General features: G+C 48.5%; 1 protein-coding gene across 5 annotated transcripts in view; it reads left to right on the forward strand.

The window, feature by feature from the left end:
* The window catches only part of Camkk2 (calcium/calmodulin dependent protein kinase kinase 2), a 45,367-nt gene that overhangs the window by 7,576 nt on the left and 15,780 nt on the right, over window positions 1-22,011 (forward strand). For all 5 annotated transcript variants that reach the window (XM_028766039.1, XM_028766035.1, XM_028766038.1 and 2 more), the window contains exons 2-7: window positions 4,812-5,337; window positions 10,824-10,871; window positions 12,781-12,834; window positions 13,524-13,575; window positions 16,326-16,459; window positions 20,523-20,559. In XM_028766039.1, the coding sequence (XP_028621872.1) occupies window positions 4,870-5,337; window positions 10,824-10,871; window positions 12,781-12,834; window positions 13,524-13,575; window positions 16,326-16,459; window positions 20,523-20,559 (793 nt within the window). In that variant the 5' untranslated portion in view covers window positions 4,812-4,869. The remainder of the gene's footprint in view (window positions 1-4,811; window positions 5,338-10,823; window positions 10,872-12,780; window positions 12,835-13,523; window positions 13,576-16,325; window positions 16,460-20,522; window positions 20,560-22,011) is intronic.

Here is a 22,011-nt window from a genome sequence, read left to right on the forward strand (position 1 = left end):
CTCAGCTAAGCATTTGGCAGGCGGCAGTCGATGGTTGGAAATGGCCCCCAGGAAATAGAAATGGCCGAGCGTTTCCTGGAGGCCTGTGCCACTTGGCTTCCTGGCAGAGGAAGGAACATTCCTCTCATCCTGGCTGGGGACTGGCTCCATCTGCTCCAGGAAGGGTCTGGTGGCTCCATTGGGTGCCCTGGAGTTAGGGGGGGAGGGGGGAGGGTGTTCCGGTTGGGCAGTGCTTTTTGATTCATGGGGACCTGCCAGGCCCAGCCAGGGCTGCTGGCATTTTGTCAAACCTGAGCAGCTTGTAGGAATGTCCTCTTCCATACTGTGTTCTGATCCCTGCCCTTCCTTGTAGAGGGCTTGTGGGGGGGGGGGAATTACACAACCACCATGCCTGGTGCCTGCTGGGGCTCAGAGCAATCTCAGCACAGGTTTTTATGCCAAACTATTGTCTTTTTGTGTACGTTTTTGCTAGAGAAAGTGTTGGTAAGCTTCATTAGATTCTTGCGGGGGGGGGGTGTTTCTGGTCCCTAAACAATTCAGAATACTGGCTGAGACTGTACAGATGGGACAGGATCCTCCACACAGCCCTCCTGGTCTTTGTTCATCCCTTCCCTAGACCTGGGCGGGCCTGCCTTTCCTTCATAGGCAGCCCTAGCCTGGGTCTGAGCGCCCTCTCCTCCTCTTCCCCTCAGACGTTGAAGGCCAAGCCTGCGTCAGAAGCAGTGGCGAGGGAGGCCCAGGCCAGACACTGGCTGGCCAAGGAGACTTGATTAAAAGCAGCTTTGTTGGGGGTGGACGGCTCAGTGTCCTTGGCCTGGAGTACAGATCGATAAGCAATTGTTTTTCTGTTGGCAAGAAAAAAAAATCTCCATTGACTTTTGCAGACACTGCCAAGTCTGGTTTTCTTTTCAGGAACACTTGTAGCCCCGACAGAAGTGGATCTGAGAGGAAGGATGTAGGTCGCCTGCCCTGAGGTGTCTGGGCCACGGTTGTGGACTCACTAGGACAGTAGTCACTCGGGAAGATTCTGGAACACAGCCCCAATGTCCATAGACATTGCATTGAAAGACTAGCTTCTTAGCACTTCAGTCATGTGTTCTGAGTGCATGGTTCATCTGCTCCCCGTGACTATCCAGAAGATGTCCATTTTGAAGATGAGGAAACTGAGGCAGAGAGAATTTTAAGGCAAGCTGGGCAAAGGATAAGCCCAGGCTGTGGCCTCCAGGGCCCTGCTTTTCTCTTTTGGAAGATGTTCATCACGTCAGGATTTGTAGAATAATAGCAACCAGACTGCAGAGAGTGCAAAACTCCAGCAGAACGACCCATTGACAGGGAAGCTGAGGCAGGAGCATAGCTGGTGATGTCTTCCTCTGTGCTGAGGCATGGCATCTCACTCCTTTTATGATTGGTTACTTTACTCTCTTCTGGAAGTTCGTCTCGAGCAGTTAAGAGCTCATTGTAGTTTTTACAGAGGACCTGAGTTCAATTCCCCAGGTCCCGAGTCTGGGCGCTCAGAACCACCTGTTAACTTGAGTTCTAGGGGCTCTCATGCCCTTTCTGGTGGCCTTCCTGACACCTGCGCTCCCGTGGCACAGACATAGACATGCACATAAATTAAAAAAAATGCATAACATACACGCAGTGAAAATGAGCCATCTTCACCATTTTTACACGTACAGTTCAGTGGCATGAAGCATGCCCACTGTGTTGGATCCCTCCCTTTAGTGAGGTCCCCTCACTCTCCTTAATCCCGCTCACCACAAGGCTGATTTCTTTCCTTCTTGTTTTAGATTCAGGTTCTCACACAGTCCTGGCTACCTCAAACTCACTGAGTAGCTAAAGGTGACCTTGAACTTCTGCTCTTAACTGCCTCTTTTCCCAGCAAGCACCAGCACGTGCAGGTTATGCAGTGCTGGGGGTGGAGCCCTGGATTTTACGCAATGTGTCCACTGGTTCCACCTCCAGCCTCTGCGCCCAATTGAATTTGACCATCATGGGTGCTGCCCACTGGTTGTCGGTCGTAGGCTCATTGTGCTTAGCGTGTTAGTCTTGCCTTCCGTCTTTGATTCTTATGTGGTCTACCACGTTCTGTAGGTCCACTCATCCTTCAGTAGACAGAGGGTTCCGTCCACCGTGTAGCAGTTGTGACTAGCGATGCCATGACTGTTGCCAGGCAGGGGTCTGAGGCCCTGCCTTCAGTTTTTGAGTGTATACGTGGGACTTCATGGCTAGCTTCCTGAGGAAGTGCAGCGGCCGCTTGCTGTTTGAACGTGTCCTTCTCTTCCTGTAAACCAGGCTGAACGTCTTGTCACATGGTTGCGTTCGCTGTGGTTTGTTTGCGTTGTGGTATGTGCAATGTATGTGGGTGCACGTGTTTGTACTCAGGCCAAAGGAGGACAGGGGGTGTCCTCTCTGTCACGCTCCACCTTATTCCCTTGGGACTGGCTTATTCACTGACCCTAGAGCTGGGCTGGCAGTCAGCAAGCCTCCTGTCTCTGCCCTCATAGTGCTGGGGTTACAAGTGCCCTTAAGTCACACTGAGCTTTGAGGATGAGTGTCAGGATTTGAACTCAGGCCCTCACACTAGTGCGTCAAATACCCCCCCACACACACTAAACCATCTCCCCGGCACTTTATTGCATTTTTTTCTTTATTGAAAATAAATTTCATACATTTTTTTTATCATATTTTTTCCTTCTTCAGTCCTTCCTCACCTCCCTCCCTACCCAACTTTCTGTTCTTTTTCCACTCTCTTAAAACAAATAATCAAGTCAAACCAAACCAACCAACCAAAAAAAAAAAACCCACAACACTTTTTTTTTGAAATTATGAATGGTGGGCACAGGTCAGGGATGAGAATGCCAGGGGTTTTTCTGATTGGAGGATTCCTGGCCCACTGTTGACATAGTAGATATTTCTGAAAGGGCAATTTAGAGGGCCAGGCAACATTTCTGTGTCTCAGCTGCATCCTCCAGGGAGCCCTGACTTCATCCCTCTCAAGGTCCTCCTCCACCCGTGTGACCCAGGAGGCAGGTTTTACTCTGCAGCCAGCACCCACTGTTTTCCAAGCGTCTAGAGAGACCCTTTGTGATGAGCACACAGCTGCAGTCACATTGTGGACGCACATACTTAACTCAGTAGTGCCCCTGACATTTGTCCACCAGAATTTGTCAAACACATGAGCGAAAGGTTAATATTCTGTCCCAGGGATGGTGAGAATTGACAGCCTGGAGGTGTGTGCCAATCATCTCCCTCCTCCCCCCTCCCCCCTGCTTTTTTTTCTCTCTCTCAAATGTATATACAAGTTCATGAGACTGAACCTGGTGGCGTACACCTTTAATCCCAGCACTCAGGAGGCAGAGGCAGGTGGATCTCTGTGAGTTTGAGGCTAGCCTGGTCTACAGAGTGAGTTCCAGGACAGCCAGGGCGACACACAGAAACCCTGTCTGGAAAAACAGAAACAAATAAAAATGTTTACATGACCTAAAATTAATTTGGGGGGTGGTGTGCACAGTGCTGGGGTAGAACCAAAGTCTCCTCAAATCCTAGTTAGTAGCTTAGCTGCAGGCTGCACCCCTAGCTCTTTAATTAACCCTCTTTTTCCTTTAAATTTGAGACAGGGTCTCACTATATAACTCTGACTTGCCTGGATGACCTGGAATTCACAGAAATCCTCCTAACTCTGGAGTCTGGAGTGTGCTGGGCATAAAGGTGTGTGCCGCCACGCCTGACAGGTTAACCCTGTTACGATCAGTTCATTGCATTCAGTCCACGCACTGGGCTGTGAAATCACCACCACTGTCTGGTTCCAAGACATTTTCGCCAAGACGAAACCCTGCACCCATTCTGCAGTCACCGCATTGCCCCCAGAACGTTCCTCCGTAGTCCTAGGTAACCGCTAATCATTTCCGTGGAGTTACGCAATACGGGGCCTCTTGGGACTGGCCTTGCTCTAGGCATGATGTTTTTATCTGTAGCCGTTGCCAGTGCTTCTGGTCCTTTTATGAGTATCTCTTCATCTGCCGCCGCCTTCCTCCTCAGCTCCAAGGATGAGAGCTGTTTGGGTGTACTCTTAGGAACTGACCACACGGAAAGCCTCTAACTTTTTGAGGAACCGCCTTCCGGCAGCCATCTTGGTTTCTTAGGTGGCGCTAGGGATTTGAACTCAGGTTCTCATGCCTGTAAGGCAGATCCACTGAGCTGAGATCTCCTCAGCCTATTTGTTTTGAGACAGAGTCTCAGTCTATAGCCTGGGCTGGCCTGGAGCCCACACCCCGCTTACCCCACCACAGCACAGGAGTCAGATAGCACATCCATGGCTTAGGACATCTTACTAGTCCATGGGAGAAGTCATTGTATTGAGGCATGGAGGATACAGGTCGACGGGTTTCATTTGGCCTGCCTAGTGTTTAAAAAATATCTTAGATAATTACTAATTCCTAAAGAAGTGTGTGTGTGTGTGTGTGTGTGTGTGTGTGTGTGTAGTTGAAGTTATAGGGAATTGTGAGTTTGGGTCCTGTGGAGTAGGTGCTCTTTTTGTTTAATGACTTTTTTTTTTTTTTTTTTTCGAGACAGGGTTTCTCTGTGTAGCCCTGGCTGTCCTGGAACTCACTCTGTAGACCAGGCTGGCCTCGAACTCAGAAATCCGCCTGCCTCTGCCTCCTGAGTGCTGGGATTAAAGGCGTGCGCCACCACCGCCCGGCACCTTTTTTTTTTAAACGATGTATTTCTGCCGGGCACTAGCCTGGCCTAGAAGATTGACTCCTCTCTCTATCCCTGCCTGGCTGACCTTTGTTCCTGTCTTTCCACAGGCAGCTCCACTGCTGATGGAAGTGCTCCGGCCTGGCTGATGAAGTTGGTGCACACACCATGTCATCATGTATCTCTAGCCAGCCCACCAGCGACCGGGTGGCCTCCCAGGATGAGCTGGGAAGTGGGGGTGGCAGCCGGGAAGGCCAGAAGCCCTGTGAGGCACTGCGGGGACTGTCCTCTCTAAGCATCCGTTTGGGCATGGAGTCCTTCATCGTGGTCACCGAGTGTGAGCCAGGCCGGGGTGTGGACCTCAGCCTGGCCCGAGATCAGCCTCTGGAGGCTGATGGCCAGGAACTCCCCCTCGATGCCTCAGAATCTGAGTCACGGTCCCTGCTTTCTGGTCGCAAGATGTCCCTGCAGGAGCGGTCCCAGGGCGGGCCAGCATCCAGCAGCAGCCTGGACATGAATGGACGCTGCATCTGCCCATCCCTGTCCTACTCACCAGCCAGCTCCCCACAGTCCTCTCCCCGGATGCCCCGGCGGCCCACAGTGGAGTCGCACCACGTCTCCATCACCGGTTTGCAGGTTCGTGGGCGGAGTGAGCCGTGGTGGGGTGGGTGGGGAGGGGAGGATGAGCTGAAGGACAGCGAGAGGCTGCAGACTGAGGTGAAGTCTCAAAAGCAACAAAGCAAACATCCCTTCACGGTCTCACTGGACAAACAGTTTTTCCTCTTTGCCTGCTCCTGAGAAAACTTTCCACAGTCAGACCGAGGGTGTCTCCTACAGGCTGGAGCATCCAGCGTGCTCCTTGTCCAGTAGCTGCTAAACTGAGTTTGTTTCGTTTCCTTGCGATCCATAGGATCTCACTAGGTAGCCCAGGCTGGCCCTCTTTCCTCAGACTCTTGAATGCTGAGATGACAGGTGTGTGCAGCCACTCCTGCAATTTCAAACTGGCTTTTTTTTTAAAAAAAAAAAAAAACATTTTAATTAGTTTCCAAGTTCTATGATTTTATATAAGCAGGTTCATTGCCTATTCAAGTGCTATTTTTTAGCTCAGTCTCCTCTCCTGCGTAATGATTGTGAGATTTATCAGTGCCGTTGGATACACTCCTGGCCCCGATAGCTACAGATCCAGCCAACCTGGAAAATATTCGGAAGGAAAAAAAAATTGCAACTGTGAGCCTGTGCGGGCTATTTTTTTCTCGTCATCAAATGATAATTTAAGTAGTTACTGCCTCTAAGCACTAGAGTAGAGTGACTTACATAACAGTGACATTGTATTTAAGTAGCTCGGAAATGATTTAAAGTGTGTGTGTGTGTGTGTGTAGCAGGAGAGCAGCTTAGTCAAGAGGTATAGCTGATCTTGCAGAGGACCCGAGTTCTGTTCCCAGCACCTACATGAAGGCTTACAACCCCCTTTAACCTCAACTCCAGGGGATCTGATGCCGTTTTCTGACCTGTGGGGATATCTGACACAGACAAACACAAACATAGATAAAATAAAAGAGTTAAGATCTGAGGGAGGAGGGCTGGGTATGACGTAATCCTAGGATTCGGGAGGCAGAGACAAGAGGATCATTGCAGGTTCAAGACCAGCTTAATGTATATAGTGAGCTCCAGGTCAGATGAACTGTCTCAATTTCCTAGTGTGGAAATGTGTATGAGAAGGGCTGAATAAAGGGTATTCTGCACAGTATATTCTGACAGTGCCGTGCCGTTTTCTCTGAGGGACTTGAGTTCTTCATTCTTGGTATCTGCGGGGTTCTGCAACCCGTCCCTGTGGACACCGAGGGACGTGAGTCCTCCACCGAGGGAGTACTAGAGGTTGATGTACTTTACTTATTATTTAAAGATTTTTGTTGTTGTTGTTGTTGTTTTTTCAAGACAAAGTTTCTCTGCTTAGCCCTGGCTGTCCTGGAACTCACTCTGTAGACCAGGCTGGTCTTGAACTCAGAAATCTGCCTGCCTCTGCCTCCCAAGTGCTGGGATTAAAGGCGAGCACCACCACTGTCCAGGCTTAAAGTTTTTTTTTTTTTTTTTTTTTTGAGACTAGATCTCATTGTTTCCTTGCTGGCTTCACACTGACTGCCTTTGCCTCCTGAGGGCTGGGATGACAGCTCATGCCACCGGGCCTTGCTGTCGTTGGCTCCTTTTTCTACTGAAGCGTTTCAGTTTCTCTTGGGTCGTCCTAGAAATAGGACGCCGGGTCCTATGGGATGTGGATGTTAGGAAACAGCTGGTGGGGTGCAGCTGTGGCTCAGTGGGTAGAGTGCCTGCTTAGCTTGTCCAAAGCCCCGTTCAACCCCTAACACCTCATGGCGATGCACTTCTGTGATCCCAGGAGATGAGGCAGGAGGACCAGCATTACAAGGTCATCCTCTGCAGAGTATCACTCTTTTCTAAGAGGGTATCTTTTATTTAGTCTCTGACAATTTCATACATGTCAGCATTGTATCTTAGTCATATCTACCCCAGCTCCTCTCCCCACTCACTCCTTCCGTGCATGCTAATATAGACCCCATTCCTTTCTTGGCCTCTCTCTCTCTTTCTCTTCTCTGTCTCTCTCTCTCTTGGGTGGGGTAACCCATTAAGTCCGTCCAGTTAGTCCTGCCTTTGGGATATTGAGTGATCTTGTAGGTCACCACAGTTGCAGTGAGCTCGTGAGTCCAGTGATCATGCCATATTCTAACTACAGCCTTTCGCAGCCTTCCTCCCCGTCCTCTGGCTCTTCCGTTGAGTTCTGTCCCCTTTTGAGATATTCTCTGAGCCGAATACTCACCGGTCGCTTATTCTCAGGCCTTGGACCAGTTGTGAGTCTCTGTATTAACAGCTGCCCACTGCAGAGAGACGCTTCTCAGGCCAAGTGTGAGAGCAGCTCTAAACTATGGGAGTAACATAAATATTAGAAGGCAGTTTGACAACATGCCATTTACCAAAACAACAGCAGGTTTCCTTGTAGAGCCCGTGACCTTCACAGCTGAGAGCTATCGGCCGGTTTTACAGTGCCAAGCCTGAATCCCTTCACGTAGAGCAGGCCTCAGAACCAATCAGAAAGCTCAGGCTTCCTTCATAATCTCTATATCAGTGGGCACATCAGGTCAGTGTTATAGCATTGCAGGGTTTGCTGCTGGGCGATACTGTGATGACTTCCTTCCTTCATAGCCCCGCCAGGCACTATGAAAATTAGCCAGCAGGGAGGAGGTTGTAACTTGGTTTCTCTGTATCTTTCGCCAGAGTGTGTTGTGTCTTCAGTAGTAGTTTTACCGTCTACTTCTGGGAACCCAAGGCCAGAGGTAATAACCCATGTTGTTTTGGGGACCTCTGGGACATCTCTGGCCTGTAACCTGTAAAAGGGGGTAGCACTGAGATTTTAATTCAGTAACCCACAACTTTTGCGCTAAGTATTGTCCACCATGGAAGGCTACTTGTGTTTAAACTTTTTATTTATTTTTTTGAAACAGGGTCTGTGTGTCTATATAGTCCCTGGCTGTCCTGGAACTCTCTATGTAGACCAGGCTGTCCTTGAATTCACAGAGACTTGCTTGCTTCTGCCTCCTGAGTGCTGAGATCAAAGGTGTTCACCATCACACTCTTAATAGCAGGTTTGAGGCCAGGTGGGAATAGATGAGACACTGTGTTTGAGAGGAGGGAGAGTGGAAAGAGAGAGAGAGAGAGAGAGGTTTTCAGGGGGGCTGCCCACTTCCCACTTTTTTTGTTCCGGCAGCTGTAGGGGAAGCTATGAGCACTCTGCATTTTCCCCAGCACTTGGTCTGGCTACCTGGCCTTATTTGCTGGCTTGGTGTGGCAGAGTTCCAACCACTTTACATATACATACACACACACACACACACACACACACACACACACACACACACACACACGCATATTTGGTGGATGGAGCAAACTCCAAAGAACAGGCTCCAACCATTTTATATACACACACACATTGTGTGTGTGTGTGTGTGTGTGTGTGTGTGTAAACATTTCTCATCTCTTCCTCCCTGTAAGTTCAACATAACCTCAAAGCAGTAATTCTTTTGTCATTGACTAACAGAGTTCAAGCAAGCCAGTCTGTAGTAGCAAGTCTTTCCTGTGCTTAGCTGATGACAATTTGTGTTTACCAAGAAACAGGTCATCATCTGTCTTACGCCTTATTTTTAAAGTCGTGTTCAGCTAAACTGGCTAATCATCTATTCTCTATTTTTACACTCATAAATTACACTCATAGAATTGTTTACTCTTTGTTCATAACCCTGTCTTTTCATGGTGATGACAAGGGATGTGACCGAATCCCTAGACCACAGGGTCTAGGAACTCAGACCCAACCTAGAATGAACGCTTTCTTTGATTGTTAACGTCTCTCTGGTACAGTCACATCCTTGTAACGCGTGAAAGCTCACCGTGCTTCTTTTCTAACCTACGCAGCCTTTACTCGCTACAAGGAAGGGCACAGTCTATTCTTGATTCTAACTGTATTACATCTTTCTGGCAAAACAATTTAAACCATCTCCTTAAACTTTCTATCAACTACCCTGACTTTCCTAAAAGTATTCAAATCAAATCAGGAACTCCATAAAATCATTAATTTATCTAAACTATGATTTTTATGAAAGTTTATTGTCATGTTGATCTGCAGGAAAATTGCCCAATAGAGTGGGCTGTCACCCAGGAAGTAATCACACCAGGTTATACGCAGCGAGATCTCACCAGGACAATCACACCAGGCCAGATAGATAGATGACAAACATGAGAAGGCACAGCAGCAGCAAGAAGCAATTCTGGGACAAAAGCCCTGGGGCTGTGCCCGTCTAAGGTACACCCATTGCAGCTGAGGAAAATGCTGGGCCATCTCCAGGAATCTCCTTGCCCACTGCTTCTGTATGGTCTCTGCCAATGTGTGTGTGTGTGTGTGTGTGTGTGCATGTGCATGTGGGTGTACTGAATTGTTTGCTTCAGCTCAGGCAGTTTGTTTTTTTTGAGACAGACTCTCATGTAGCTTAGACCGACTTCAAGCTCACCCTGTAACTGAGGATGAGTTTGAACTCCTGATCCTCCTGCCTCACCTCCTGTCTCTCTTTCTCTGACACAGGACTTCAGCTGTGTAACCCAGGGTGGGCTGACGGTGCAGCTTAGTGGTAACGTGTCTGTCTAGCGTGCACAAGACTCAGAGTGTGATCCCCAGTGCCCACTCCCCATAATAATAAAAATAATACATATTCCCTTTCTGTGTCGGTGTGTACATGTGTGTTTGTATGTGCACAAGTGTATGTGCGTATGAATGTGTGTGGAGACCGGAGATCATCCTGTCATGAGATTACAGATGAGAGCCATCTTGTTTTTATAAAACAGTTTCTCATAGTTCCTCATGGGGACTAGAGAAACTATGATTAGGCCGGCCAGTGTGCCTTAGGGACCCTCCAGCCTCTGACTTTCCATTGCTGGGATTAAAGGTGTATGCCCCTTGTCTTAGTCAGGGTTTCTATTCCTGCACAAACGTCATGACCAAAAAGCTAGTTGGGGAGGAAAGGGTTTATTCAGCTTACACTTTCACACTGCTGTTCATCACCAATGGAAGTCAGGACTGGAACTCAAGCAGGGCAGGAAGCATGGCTGATGCTATGGAGGGATGGTACTTACTGGCTTGCTTCCTGTGCCTTGCTCAGCTTGCTCTCTTATAGAACCCAAGACTGCCAGCCCAGGGATGGCACCACCTACCATAGGCTGGGTCCTCCTCTCTTGATCACTAGTTGAGAAAATGCCTTACAGCTGGATCTCATGGAGGCATTTCCTCAACTGCAGCTCCTTTCTCTGTGATCACTCCGGTTTGTGTCAAGTTGACACATAAAACCAGCCAGTACACCCCTATACCTGCCTTTTTATGTAGGTTCCCAGGATCATAGCAGGTCCTCTTGCTTGTGTGGCAGACAGTTCATCACATGAGCCATCTCCAGTTCCCAATATGTACTCTTTTTTGGGGGGGTGGGAGATAGGCAGGGAAGTTGGGATGCTCCTTGATTTTGCAGTCATTGTTATTTTGGTGAGATTGATCTGTGCCCCTTCTTGCTTTCCAGGACTGTGTGCAGCTGAATCAATACACGCTGAAGGATGAAATCGGAAAGGTAAATGTCCCAGGAGCTTGGTCACTTTTGTACCTTGGCCAGGGATGTCCTTGACATCCTGGAGGAGTTTAGTAGAGCTGGGAAGAGAGGGGCCTTTGGAGGCAAGGCTGGGGGGTGGTGAAATGGTTTTGTCATTAATAGTCATGTGTGGGTGCTCATGTATGTGTGTGTGTGTAGGAGCTAAAGGTTTATGGCAGATGTCTTTTCTCAGTACCTCTCTACCTTATTCTTGGAGACATGGTCTCTCTCACTGAACTTGAAGCTCAGAGATTCTGCAAGACTAGCTGGCCAGCGAGCCCCAGGTATTCTGTTGTTGCCCACCTCCACCCAGCACTGAGATTATAGGTGGGTGCTACCACACATGGCTTTTTACGTTGTGCTAGGGATTTGAACTCATATCTTTATGCTCGTGTGGGCAACATTTTACCTAATGAGCCATCTCACCGACCCTTCTTTCAAAAAATACCTGTTGAGACAGGGTCTCACTGTGTAGTCCTGGCTAGTCTAGGAGTCACTCTGTAGACCAGGATGGCCTCAGACTCACAGAGATCCACCTGCCTCTGCCTTCCAAGAGCCAGGACTGAAAGTGTGCAGCAGCACACCTAACCTCTTTTATTTATAATGCTAAAATTGGATTGTGTTTCTTCAGTTCAGAAAACTTCCGGAGAATTCCTATATTGCCATGGTGATAGTTGCCATCACATTAATGGGGCTCCCCTTGCCCCATCTGTTTTTGTTAGTATCATTGCAGGGGCTAAAAACTCAAACGCTAACAGAAGGTAAGTTAGTAGCATCTCTGGCCTAAGTATGTTAAGTATAAGACCATAGGGAATGGTGAGGACTGAGGCTAACTAGTAAGTTATGGAGCGAAGCCCCAGGCGTGAAGCCGCTTAGGTATGAGACCTGAGTGGTATTACAGAGTATTTGATCACAAGAACCCAGAGATTGTGTGATTGTCTGAAAAAAAAAAAGTTTTTCCAGTTGTGGTGTGGCTCAGTGTGTAATATAACACACCTTTAACCCCTCTGGCTGGAATACAGACACGCCCCTGGCACACACCTTTAATCCCAAACGGCAAAGGCAAAGTTGTGTAGAATGAAGCACCCACGTTTGAAAGTGATGTCTAACTGAGTGGCAGACAAACTGACAAATCAGAGACAGCTTTGACGGAGTAGGATACGCCCAACTCTCTTGACAGGAGAGGAAAGAGAAGCCACTTAAGGGAGCAGTGCAGAGAGAAGGGTCAGTTTTACAGACACGTAGAAGAGAGAACACGCTAGACAAAGGTGAAGACAGAACGAGCCAGAGGATGAGGAGGAGCCAGAAGATTAGCAAAGACTGTAGAGTTAGTTTGAGGCCGAGCAGAGCAATTCAGTGAGAGGACAGTAGAGAAGCCAGACTGAATCAGTCAGCTTGGAGAGGAGTCTGAGCCAGAACAGCTGAGTTGAATCAGCCAGTCAGAGCTCAGAAAGAGCTATCAAGAGTGAGCTTATTCAGCACCAAGTCTCAGAGGCTGAAAACATTCTCGGCCTAGATAAGAGGCTAGAAACTTCCAGGACTACTAGGCTTAGGCTAGCAGGCAGAGGCAACAGCCTCGGAGACAATATTTACATCAGGCTATAAAAGTTACTTTTATAGGGTGGAGTGAGGAGGTCTGTGATAAACTGCTTTTGTCTGGAAATAAATCTTACGTCTGGCAGATTTTCCAGGTTTTTCAAACCTGAGTTTTTATTTTAGTTTTCCCCCGCTTAAATGTTAGCAGCTAATTTAGATTATGAAAATGGGAAGTCCAGCAGAATGCAGTCTCTGGGTACATTTGCCCAGTGAGCTACAGTCTGTAGCCTGGCAGAGTCCTCATCTCATGGAGCGTGGCTTCTGGCTAGCACATCACATTTGTCTCTTTATCCAGGGCTCCTATGGTGTTGTCAAGCTGGCCTACAATGAAAATGACAATACTTATTACGTGAGTATCCCCATCTCATCTAAACAAAAGCCACTTAGTTCTCAGCACTCAGCTCCCAGCACTCAGTTCCCAGCACTCTGCTCCCAGCACTTAGCTCCAAGCACTCAGCTTCCAGCAAGGTTTGGGTATTTGTTCTACCACCCTACTCTTAGACTGTTTAGGAGGAAGCAATGCCCCCATTTTATGGATGACCTAGTGTCTTTCATACCCTTGCTCTGAGCTGCCCTTCCTGCCTTTTTTACAGTCCCCAAACAAGGCAGTAGGTGGACATAGTGCCCTTGTAGCTTAGGAGTCAGTGCAGTGTAGGTTCAAACCTTTCGTGTGTACTAACAGCATGACTTTGGGCAGGCAGCCATCATCCCCTTCCTTGGTCCGTGGCTCCAGCTCTGGCTCTGGCTTTGGCTCACTGACTGACCCAGTGGCGTGAGTCCTGAGCTTAGTGGTTCCCAGCTGGATCTGCTGACAAGGAACCTCAGGAGTACTCCAGGGTTGGCACTGGCACAACTCCAGGTGTCTTGTACATAGCCCAGTAGCAGCTTGCTCCTCTTGGTGACATGAGACTCTCCCTACCTTGTCCTGAGGTGCCAAGGGCCTGGCTGGGAGCTCAGTGAGAGGCTTGGAGAGGAGAGAACCGAGTCATCTCCCTCCCTTCTACCTGTAACTGGACTGGCGGGTCTGTTCTTCTGCAGGCAATGAAAGTGCTGTCCAAAAAGAAGCTGATCCGACAGGCTGGATTTCCACGTGAGTGCTGCGGACCTTTGTTCTGAGGTGTGGGGACAGAGTCAGGTGTGTATGACATCAGCAGAGGGACTCTGGGAAGACACCACCGCCCACACAGCCTCCCCTGAGAGCAGTGCTGAGCTTCTTGCTGTGGGTCCGAATTTGTTTTTATTTAAGAGTTCCAAAGCTGAACTTGAGGGCTGGTGAGATGGCTCAGCAGTAAAGGCACTTGCACCAAGACTGATGACCTGAGTTTGATTCCTAGGCCCCACAAGGGTAGGACATAACCCACTCCTCCAAGCTGCCCTCTGACCTTCACATTCATTCTGTGGCATATACATGACAGAATGAATAAAGAAATAATCTGGCCGGGCGGTGGTGGCGCACGCCTTTAATCCCAGCACTTGGGAGGCAGAGGCAGGCAGATTTCTGAGTTCGAGAGTTCAAGGGTAGCCTGGAACAGAGTGAGTTCCAGGACAGCCAGGGCTACACAGAGAAATCCTGTCTCGAAAAAACAAAAAAAAAAAAAAAAAAAGAAAAAGAAATAATCAAAAAGCTGAACATTGAGTTAGCAATGTCTTTGTTTCTTTTCCTGGTGTCCTGATCCAAGACTGACAAAACCAATTTAAGGATGAAATCTTTTGCTTTGGCTCCTATTTGGGACTTCAGAGAGGAGCTTGAGGCAGCTGGTTACATTGTATCCTTAGTCAGGAATTGGGGACCAATGAATGCTAGTGTTTGGCACCCTTCTCTGCTTATATGCGCCAGGATTCCCAGCTAGGGAATGGTGCCACCCACGGTGGGCAAGTCTTTCCACCTCAGTTAGTGCAACAAAGGCAATCCTCCACAGACCATCTCTCAGGTGATTCTAGATTCTTTCTAGTTACCAATATTAATTGTCACAACTTAGGACCCAGCAACTTCTCTCTAGAATTCAAGAGAATGAAAAAATACACAAAGCTTATCTGTGCGTGCGGTTAGTAGCACTATTCACAGTATCCGTGGAATGGAAAAAAACTCTAGTGGCCTAATTAGTAAGTAAAATGTGTATGCATATGGTAGATTAATATTCAGCCATCAAAGGGTAATAATTTTTGCTATTACATGAGTGAAGGCATGCTAAGTGAAAGAGACCAGGCACAAGTCACTTAGTATATAATCCCGTTTATTAAGTAGATTAGCGGGAGGAAGAATCAGAATTTTGGAAAGAGCAACAAAATGTTCTGCAGTCACCTAGTGGTGATGGTACCTAAAAACTACCAAGATAATAAGCGTGCATGAAACACAAGCCTGTAACCCCAGCACAGAGGGAGGAGGGTCAGGAATACAGAGCTAACCACAAGACTCTCTTACATAAAACCACACACATGAAAAGGAAGAAGAATTAAGAAAAAACAAACCACTAAAACACGTTTAAAATGTTGATTTTTTTTTTAAACAATTAAATATTGGGCCTGGAATGGTGGTGCCCTTCTTTAATGTCAGCACTTGGCAAGCAGAAGCAGTTGTGTCTGTGAGTTCAAGGCCAGTTTGGTCTACCCAGTAATCTCCAAGATAGCAACATTTGCTTCAAAACTAAGAAAGATAGCTTATCAGGGAGATAGCTCCGTAGATAAAGTGCTTGCCTTGTAAGTGTGAAGATGGAGGTTGGATTCCCAGAATTCACAGTGATTGGGACCCAGAAAGCCAGGTCGCAGGTGGGTGTGGCAGCCACCCGTAATCCCAGTCACCACAGGTCTGGTCCTCACTTTTGTTTTTTGAGGCAGACTAATCTGGGCTAGCCTCAGACCTTTTGATCCTCTTGCTCAGCTTCCTGACAGATGACAGGTGTGCTCCTCTCCCACGGTCACTTCCCGAGCTGAGGCTTATGTCAGCTCCTTTCCTGCACACCCCTTTCAACAGCTGCTGCATCTGCCCGGTTTCCTTGCCCAGGCTTGGTCACAGCTGCGTTCTGTTCTGCCAATCTTGCCTGCTGGCATCCTCACACGGGATGTGTCACGTAATGGGTTTGGTCTTCACAGCCTCACAACATTGCGACTGAGTAACGCTCCATCCCGGCACAGTCGGCTCCTTTTTCTCTCACTGACTTTTTTGTTTGTTTCCTCTCCTTGGCTTTCTGGTGCACCCAAACCATTTCTGTGCGTGGAGGAGATGGATCATAATGTTTGTGTCTATTTTATCCGGTGGGAAAACTGAGCCCCAAAAGGGAAGGGATTGATTTACACCAGGTTTTGTTTGTTTGTTTTTTGCTTTGGTTTGGTTTTTGGTTTGTTGTGTGTAGTTTTTCTTTCCGTTTTTGAGACAGTGTCTCGTGTACCTCAGACCGGCCATCTCCTCGCTTTGTAGTCAAGGATGACCTTGGACTTCTGCTCTTCCTGACTCTACCTCCCAAATACCAAGAGTCTAGGGGTGCATCACCACACCCTGTTTTATGCAGTGCTGGGATCCATCCCAGGACTTCATGCATGCTAGACAAGCATGCTACCTGCTGAGCCACATCCCAGCCACTTCTCTGGGATGATGAGGGAGCTGAGCTGAACCAGTATCCTCAGTGAGCTTCTGACAGCTTGGGGTTGGGCGTGGGACAGGAAAAGGGGATTTACAGGATGAACAAGAGGCCCGGGGAATCCCGCCTCCCCGATTTCCAGTGCAGGGGAACTGTCAAGAGAAGATGTGTGAGGCTCCCGGAGGTCCTTTGCCCTTCAGTTGTCCCCTTAGCAGATGCCCTCTGCAGAAGAACGTCTCTGCCTAAGTCTTTGTGCTTCCTGTAGGTCGGCCCCCACCTCGAGGTACTCGTCCAGCTCCAGGGGGCTGCATCCAGCCCAGGGGCCCCATCGAGCAGGTGTACCAGGAAATTGCCATCCTCAAGAAGCTGGATCACCCCAACGTGGTGAAGCTGGTGGAGGTGAGGAGGGAGGGAGGATGGGGTTGATGGTCTAGCCTCAGCTTTGGTAATATCTAGACCCTTTGTCGCTAGGATCCCTAGAGTCAAGTCACAGTGGACAGCTGCCTCAAGGCTGAGGAACTTGCTGTCTCACATACCCTCATACTGTCTCTTCCTCAAGACTGCCTTTCGCCCCCATTTTACAGATGGAAAAGTTGAGGCTGAGAGCTCCGAGGCTTGCCCTTTACCTACTTCTTTCTCTTTGAAGTTGGTTGTTTTTCTACTGTGCATGCAGGTAGTTGGAGCACAGAAGTAGCTACACATACAAATAAGTGAAGTCCTGTGAGATAACTCAGTGGGCAGAGGCACTTGACTCCCGATAATATAAGCTGAACGATCCGACGTTTGATCCCCAGAACCCGCATAAAGGTGTAGTGTGTATAAGCACACACAAGATAACAATAACAACTACTTAAACCCCAAGCAACAGGGCTGGGTATGGTCGTACACACTTTTAATCCCAGCACTCAGAAGGCAGAGGGAGCCGGAGCTCTGTGAATTTGAGGTCGGCCTAGTAGATGTAATGGATTCCAGGCCAGCGACATAGCGAGAGCTTGCCTCAGAAACAAACAAATCAGTAAGGAAGCATGACTGTGCTCCAGTGAGCCCTCGTTTATAAACACCGGAGGGGCTGGGTTCAGCCCGCACTATATTTAGCCAACCTTTGCTTCGGTCTTAGCAATTCTCATGGTTTTTCTTTTCTTTTCTTTTCTTTTCTTTTCTTTTCTTTTCTTTTCTTTTCTTTTCTTTTCTTTTCTTTTTTTTATCTCAAGATGACTTGATGTGCTTTAAACATTCTGGAAAACTTTGTGTTAGCTTAGCCGTTGTAACAAATAACTTAGAAAAACAACTTAATACGCGAAGAAAGATTGATCTCAAGGCTGTTTGCAGAGGGTGCTCAGCTGGTTTCATTGTGTTGAGTCAGAGGCTAAGCAGAAGCGTGGTCACCGGGAAGGGGGTGGGGGCCTGGGGGGGGGTGTTGGGGGTGGGGGCAGTGCACGCTGCTTGTGAATGTGTGTGTATGTGAGGGCGGATTTACCGCGCATGCCTTTGACTTCACCAAGTTGTAGCACTGCCCTGGCCTAACGGTGTGCCAGCTGGGACTGGGCCTTCCACACAGGAGCCTGTAGGGAATACATTGTTTCTAACCTAAGGGAACCCACTCTGCTCACCTCCCTTACATTTATTCCTGTGTATCCCCTTAAACTCTCAACCAGCGCTAGACACACCTGTAATCCCAGCGCTTGGGGAGGCCATAAGAGACTCAGAAGTCAAGGTCAGCCTGGGTTCCAAGCAGTCAGACCCCAAATCAAAACCATAAGTTGACAGAATTTGAAATTCTTTGTCAATTAATGGAAAAGCAGTAACCCTATTATACATGATTAAGAGTACTGTGGTTTTATGGGAAGCAACTTTGCATGTGTGTGCACGACCACATGTTTATAGGTGAGTGCACACATGTGCACATACTCGTGGAGGACAGAAACCAGTCTTGGGTGTCTTTCCTCAGGAAGCGCTGTCCTTTTTTTGGGACAGGGTCTCTTAACTGAGCTCAGCAACTAGGCTAGGCTGTCTGGCCAGCAGTCCCCAGGGATCCTCCTGTCTGTCTCCTCAGCCCTGGGATTATAAGCCTGTGCCACCATGCTTCACTTTTTTTTATTTTTATTTTTTATTTTTATTTTTTTTGGTCTTTTGAGACAGGGTTTCTTTGTATAGCCCTGGCTGTCCTAGAACTCACTCTGTAGACCAGGCTGGCCTCGAACTCAGAAATCCGCCTGCCTCTGCCTCCCAAGCGCTGGGATTAAAGGCGTGCGCCACCACCGCCTGGCCCATGCTTCACTTTTTAAAAGAGATTTATTATTGAATTTTTAATCATGTTCATATGATGGAGTACGTGCACGCCGATGCCAGAGGTGTCAGATCCCCTAGAACTGGAGTGACATGTGGCGGGCAGCTGTGTGATGTGGATGCTGGGAATTAAACTCCAGCATGTGCTTCCCTCTCTACTGACGGACGGGGTTTCCCTGAGTAGCCCTTGCTGTCCTGGCACTGGCTCTGTAGAGCAGGCTGGCCTCCAATTCATAGATCCACTTGCTTCTGCCTCTCGAGTGCTGGGATTAAAGGCGTGCACCACTGCTGCCTGGCTAGGTACATGCTCTTCTCTCCTGAGCCTTCTCTCTAGCCCTTACCAGTTGTTTGTTTGTTTGTTTTTTAAGATTCTTTTATTTTATGTACGTGAGTACACTGTCGCTGTCTTCAGACACACCAGAAGAGGGCATCAGATCCCATTACAGATGGCTGTGAGCCACCATGTGGTTGCTGGGAATTGAACTCAGGACCTCTGGAAGAGCAGTCAGTGCTCTTAACCGCTGAGCCATCTCTCCAGCCCCTTACCAGGTGTTTTACATGGACTCTGGGGACTGGCCTAAAGTCCTTGTGTTTGTAAGGCAAACACTTGACCACTTTACTGACTCAGTCCCCTATCCCTAGGGAAGAAAAAAAAGGATGTATTTTTATACATTGTAGCTGCTGTTGTTGTTGTTGATGTTCTGATGTTCTTTGTAAATGTTGACTTACTGAAAGGCATGGAGAGTGTCTCTCTGCTTTGGCCTTCAGCCTATTGTGACACTGCCTTGTGCCTTATGGACAGTGGATACCAGTGGAGAAGGAGAGTGAGAAAGGCCAGTGTCGTCTTAGTCTAAAAGTGAAACTAGTTTTCATTTGATAGACAGCTCCCCCCCCCCCCCCCCCCCCCCCCCCCCCCGCAGAGTGACTTGGGGATTCCATAGGAGGTTCAGATCCAATCCGTCACCTGGTAAAGGACGTGTTGACTGAGGGGTCAGGGAAGACTTTGTGGAGAAAATAATCTTTGAAGTGGCCTTAGCTATTTCCTGGTTAGCAGAGACAACAGGGAAAGACATTCCAGGGGGAGGAGGTGGCTTGTGTGAGGCCCCCCAGCCTCTATATGGAGAACATATCCTTGCCTTCGGGGGATGGGGGGGGGCATTGCCACTCCTTGCCTGGAGACCCAGGGCCAAAGAATTCTCTGTGGTGTCCTGGTCTAACTTGCCCTCACAGGAGGGCTCAAAGTTCCAGATGGAATGCCCAGATGTCCCTGCAGTCTTGTGTATCTGGGGTGGCTGGGGAAGGTGGGTGAGCTGGGGGTCCTGCCTACGTCTCTCTCCCCAAAAGAGAGGGAGTAGCTGTAAGTAGTTACCTTTGTCCTAATGCCATGCTGTGTTCCCAATCTCAATCCCCCAATGCTGGAGTTGGCCATCTCAGCAGAAGGTCCAGGCAGCATGGTCTGAGGTAGCACTGAGTCCTGGTGGGATCCCTTTTCTCCCCAGTACCCTGTTCATCTGACCCAACTCAGTAAGACCACACAGTCATTCTGTTAATATATCAGTGTTTCTTGGGTATCTACTGTGTGCCCAGTCAGTATTGGACATCACCAAGGACGTCAAAGTGGACACGTTTGAGACCCGCTCATTGGAGAGAGGCAGGGGAAGGCATGGAGGCATGTCCTGGTAGGGTTGGGAGGAATGGGTTCACTTCTTGAGTTCAAGAAGAGTTTAAATTTTACCCTGAAACCTAGAGCATGTCTCCTAGGAGATGGGCTGGATTGGCATCCAGATGTGGGGTGTTTCTGGGAAGGATTTATTCCTTCCTGCTGTTCTTCTCCTCAGGATGTTCCAGACATTGAGGACTGTCCTGGGCTACAGGATAGGTGCACTTGGCCATCATACTCTGGGAATGTCTGTCTTCTGTCTTGACTAGGAAAAAGGGTGGGAAGTGCTCCCCAAGTGGGTGGGAAGTGCTCCCCCTGAGGGTAGGAAGTGCTCCCTCCTGGGGGTGGGAAGTGCTCCCCACGGGAGTGCCCCCCCCCCGTGAGTGGGAAGTGCTCCCTCCTGAAGGTGGGAAGTGCTCCCCTCTGTGGGCACAGGCCGTCACACACTCCTACTTCCTCTTGCTCATATTTGTTCTTTCTCTCCTTGTTCCTGTCCCTGGGTGGCTATGCCATCAGGTCCTGGATGACCCTAATGAGGACCATCTGTACATGGGTAAGATTGCTTCCTTCCATCCACCCTGAAGTAGCTGCATTTGCCAATGCCTAGGTGTCCTCTCTAGATAGCTGTAGCCCTGGAACCACCAAGGACAGGTTCCTCTTTCCTGGTTCAGCTGTACCCCATAGGAGCCCACACATCTGGTTTAAAGCAGGGCATAGAAAGGAGTTCTTTATCTGTTCATTTGCAGCTCTTTATTGAGCACCTTCTGTGTACTCAGAACTGTTCTAGGCACTGAGGATAGCACGATCAGAAAGAGGCAAGCTTTACAGCTGCTATCCTAGACAGGAAAGATAGTGTCGATAATTAAATAAATGAGGAATTTAGATATTTTAAGGGTAATTAATTAGGTCAGACCACTTCACATTGAAGACGAGTATCTAACACCCGAACGTCAAAGATCTGGCTATGTTAATCTGGGGAAGGGCATCTGGGCAGAGGGAGGAACTGGTAGAAAAGCCCTGAGGCTTTAAGGACTTAAAAAATAAACAGGTTGGTGCTAGAGAAGTAGGGAGAGGGGCCAGGAGTGAGGACACTGAGTTTGGGAAGCCCTGTGGGGCACTCAGCGATGTGGGTACTACTCCCAGACAAAAGCTCAGGTGTGTCGTCAGAGACTCGGTTATAAATGGTGAGGACATCAGGGATGGTGGCACATGCTTTTAATCCCAGCACTCCGGAGGCAGAGGCAAAGCGTCTATATTTCTGATTGCCAGACCAGCCAGAGGCTGCATAGTGAGACCCTGTCTCAAAAAGGAAGGGGAAAAATTAGAAATGAGTCCATGTACAGAAAAACATGAGAACATGTACCTCAGTGGTAGTATGCTTGCCTCAGATGATCAAGGTCTGGGTCCTGTCCCTACGCTCCTCGTGTGTGCGTTCATGTGCGTGTGTGAGCATGTGTGTGTGTGTGTGTGTGTTGTGTATGTGGGGGAAATGTGTGTAGTGTGTCTCGTGTGTAGTGTGTCTCATGTGATGTCTGTGTGTCTCTGTGAGAGTATGTGTATGTGTGTGTGGTGTCTGTGTGTCTCTGTGAGAGTATGTGTGTGTGTCTGTGTGGTGTCTATGTGTTTCTATGAGTATATGTGTGTGTAGTGTCTCTGTGAGTGTGTGTGTGTGTGTGTGTGTGTATGTGTGTGTAATCCATTCCTGGTGCTCAAATCTGGAGCCTAATGTATGCTAGGCCAGCACTACATCACTGATCTGTACCCCCAGCCTTCCTTTCAGTTTTTGAGACAGGAGCTCACTGAGTTGGCTAGGCTAGTCTTGAACTCACTGCATAGCCCCAGCTGGCGTTGAATTTGTAATCCTCTTGCCTTAGTTTTATAAGTAGCGAGGATTACGGACCTGCCCCATCAAGTACAACTTTTCCTTGACTGTTTTGAGTACTAGAAATAAAATCCAAGCAGGGCCACGGGACAGCAGGATGTCCTTTCCTCTTTGGTAGCACTT

This window comes from Grammomys surdaster, unplaced genomic scaffold, assembly GCF_004785775.1.
Source record: "Grammomys surdaster isolate TR1022 unplaced genomic scaffold, NIH_TR_1.0 166, whole genome shotgun sequence".
Classification (NCBI taxonomy): Eukaryota; Metazoa; Chordata; class Mammalia; order Rodentia; family Muridae; genus Grammomys; species Grammomys surdaster.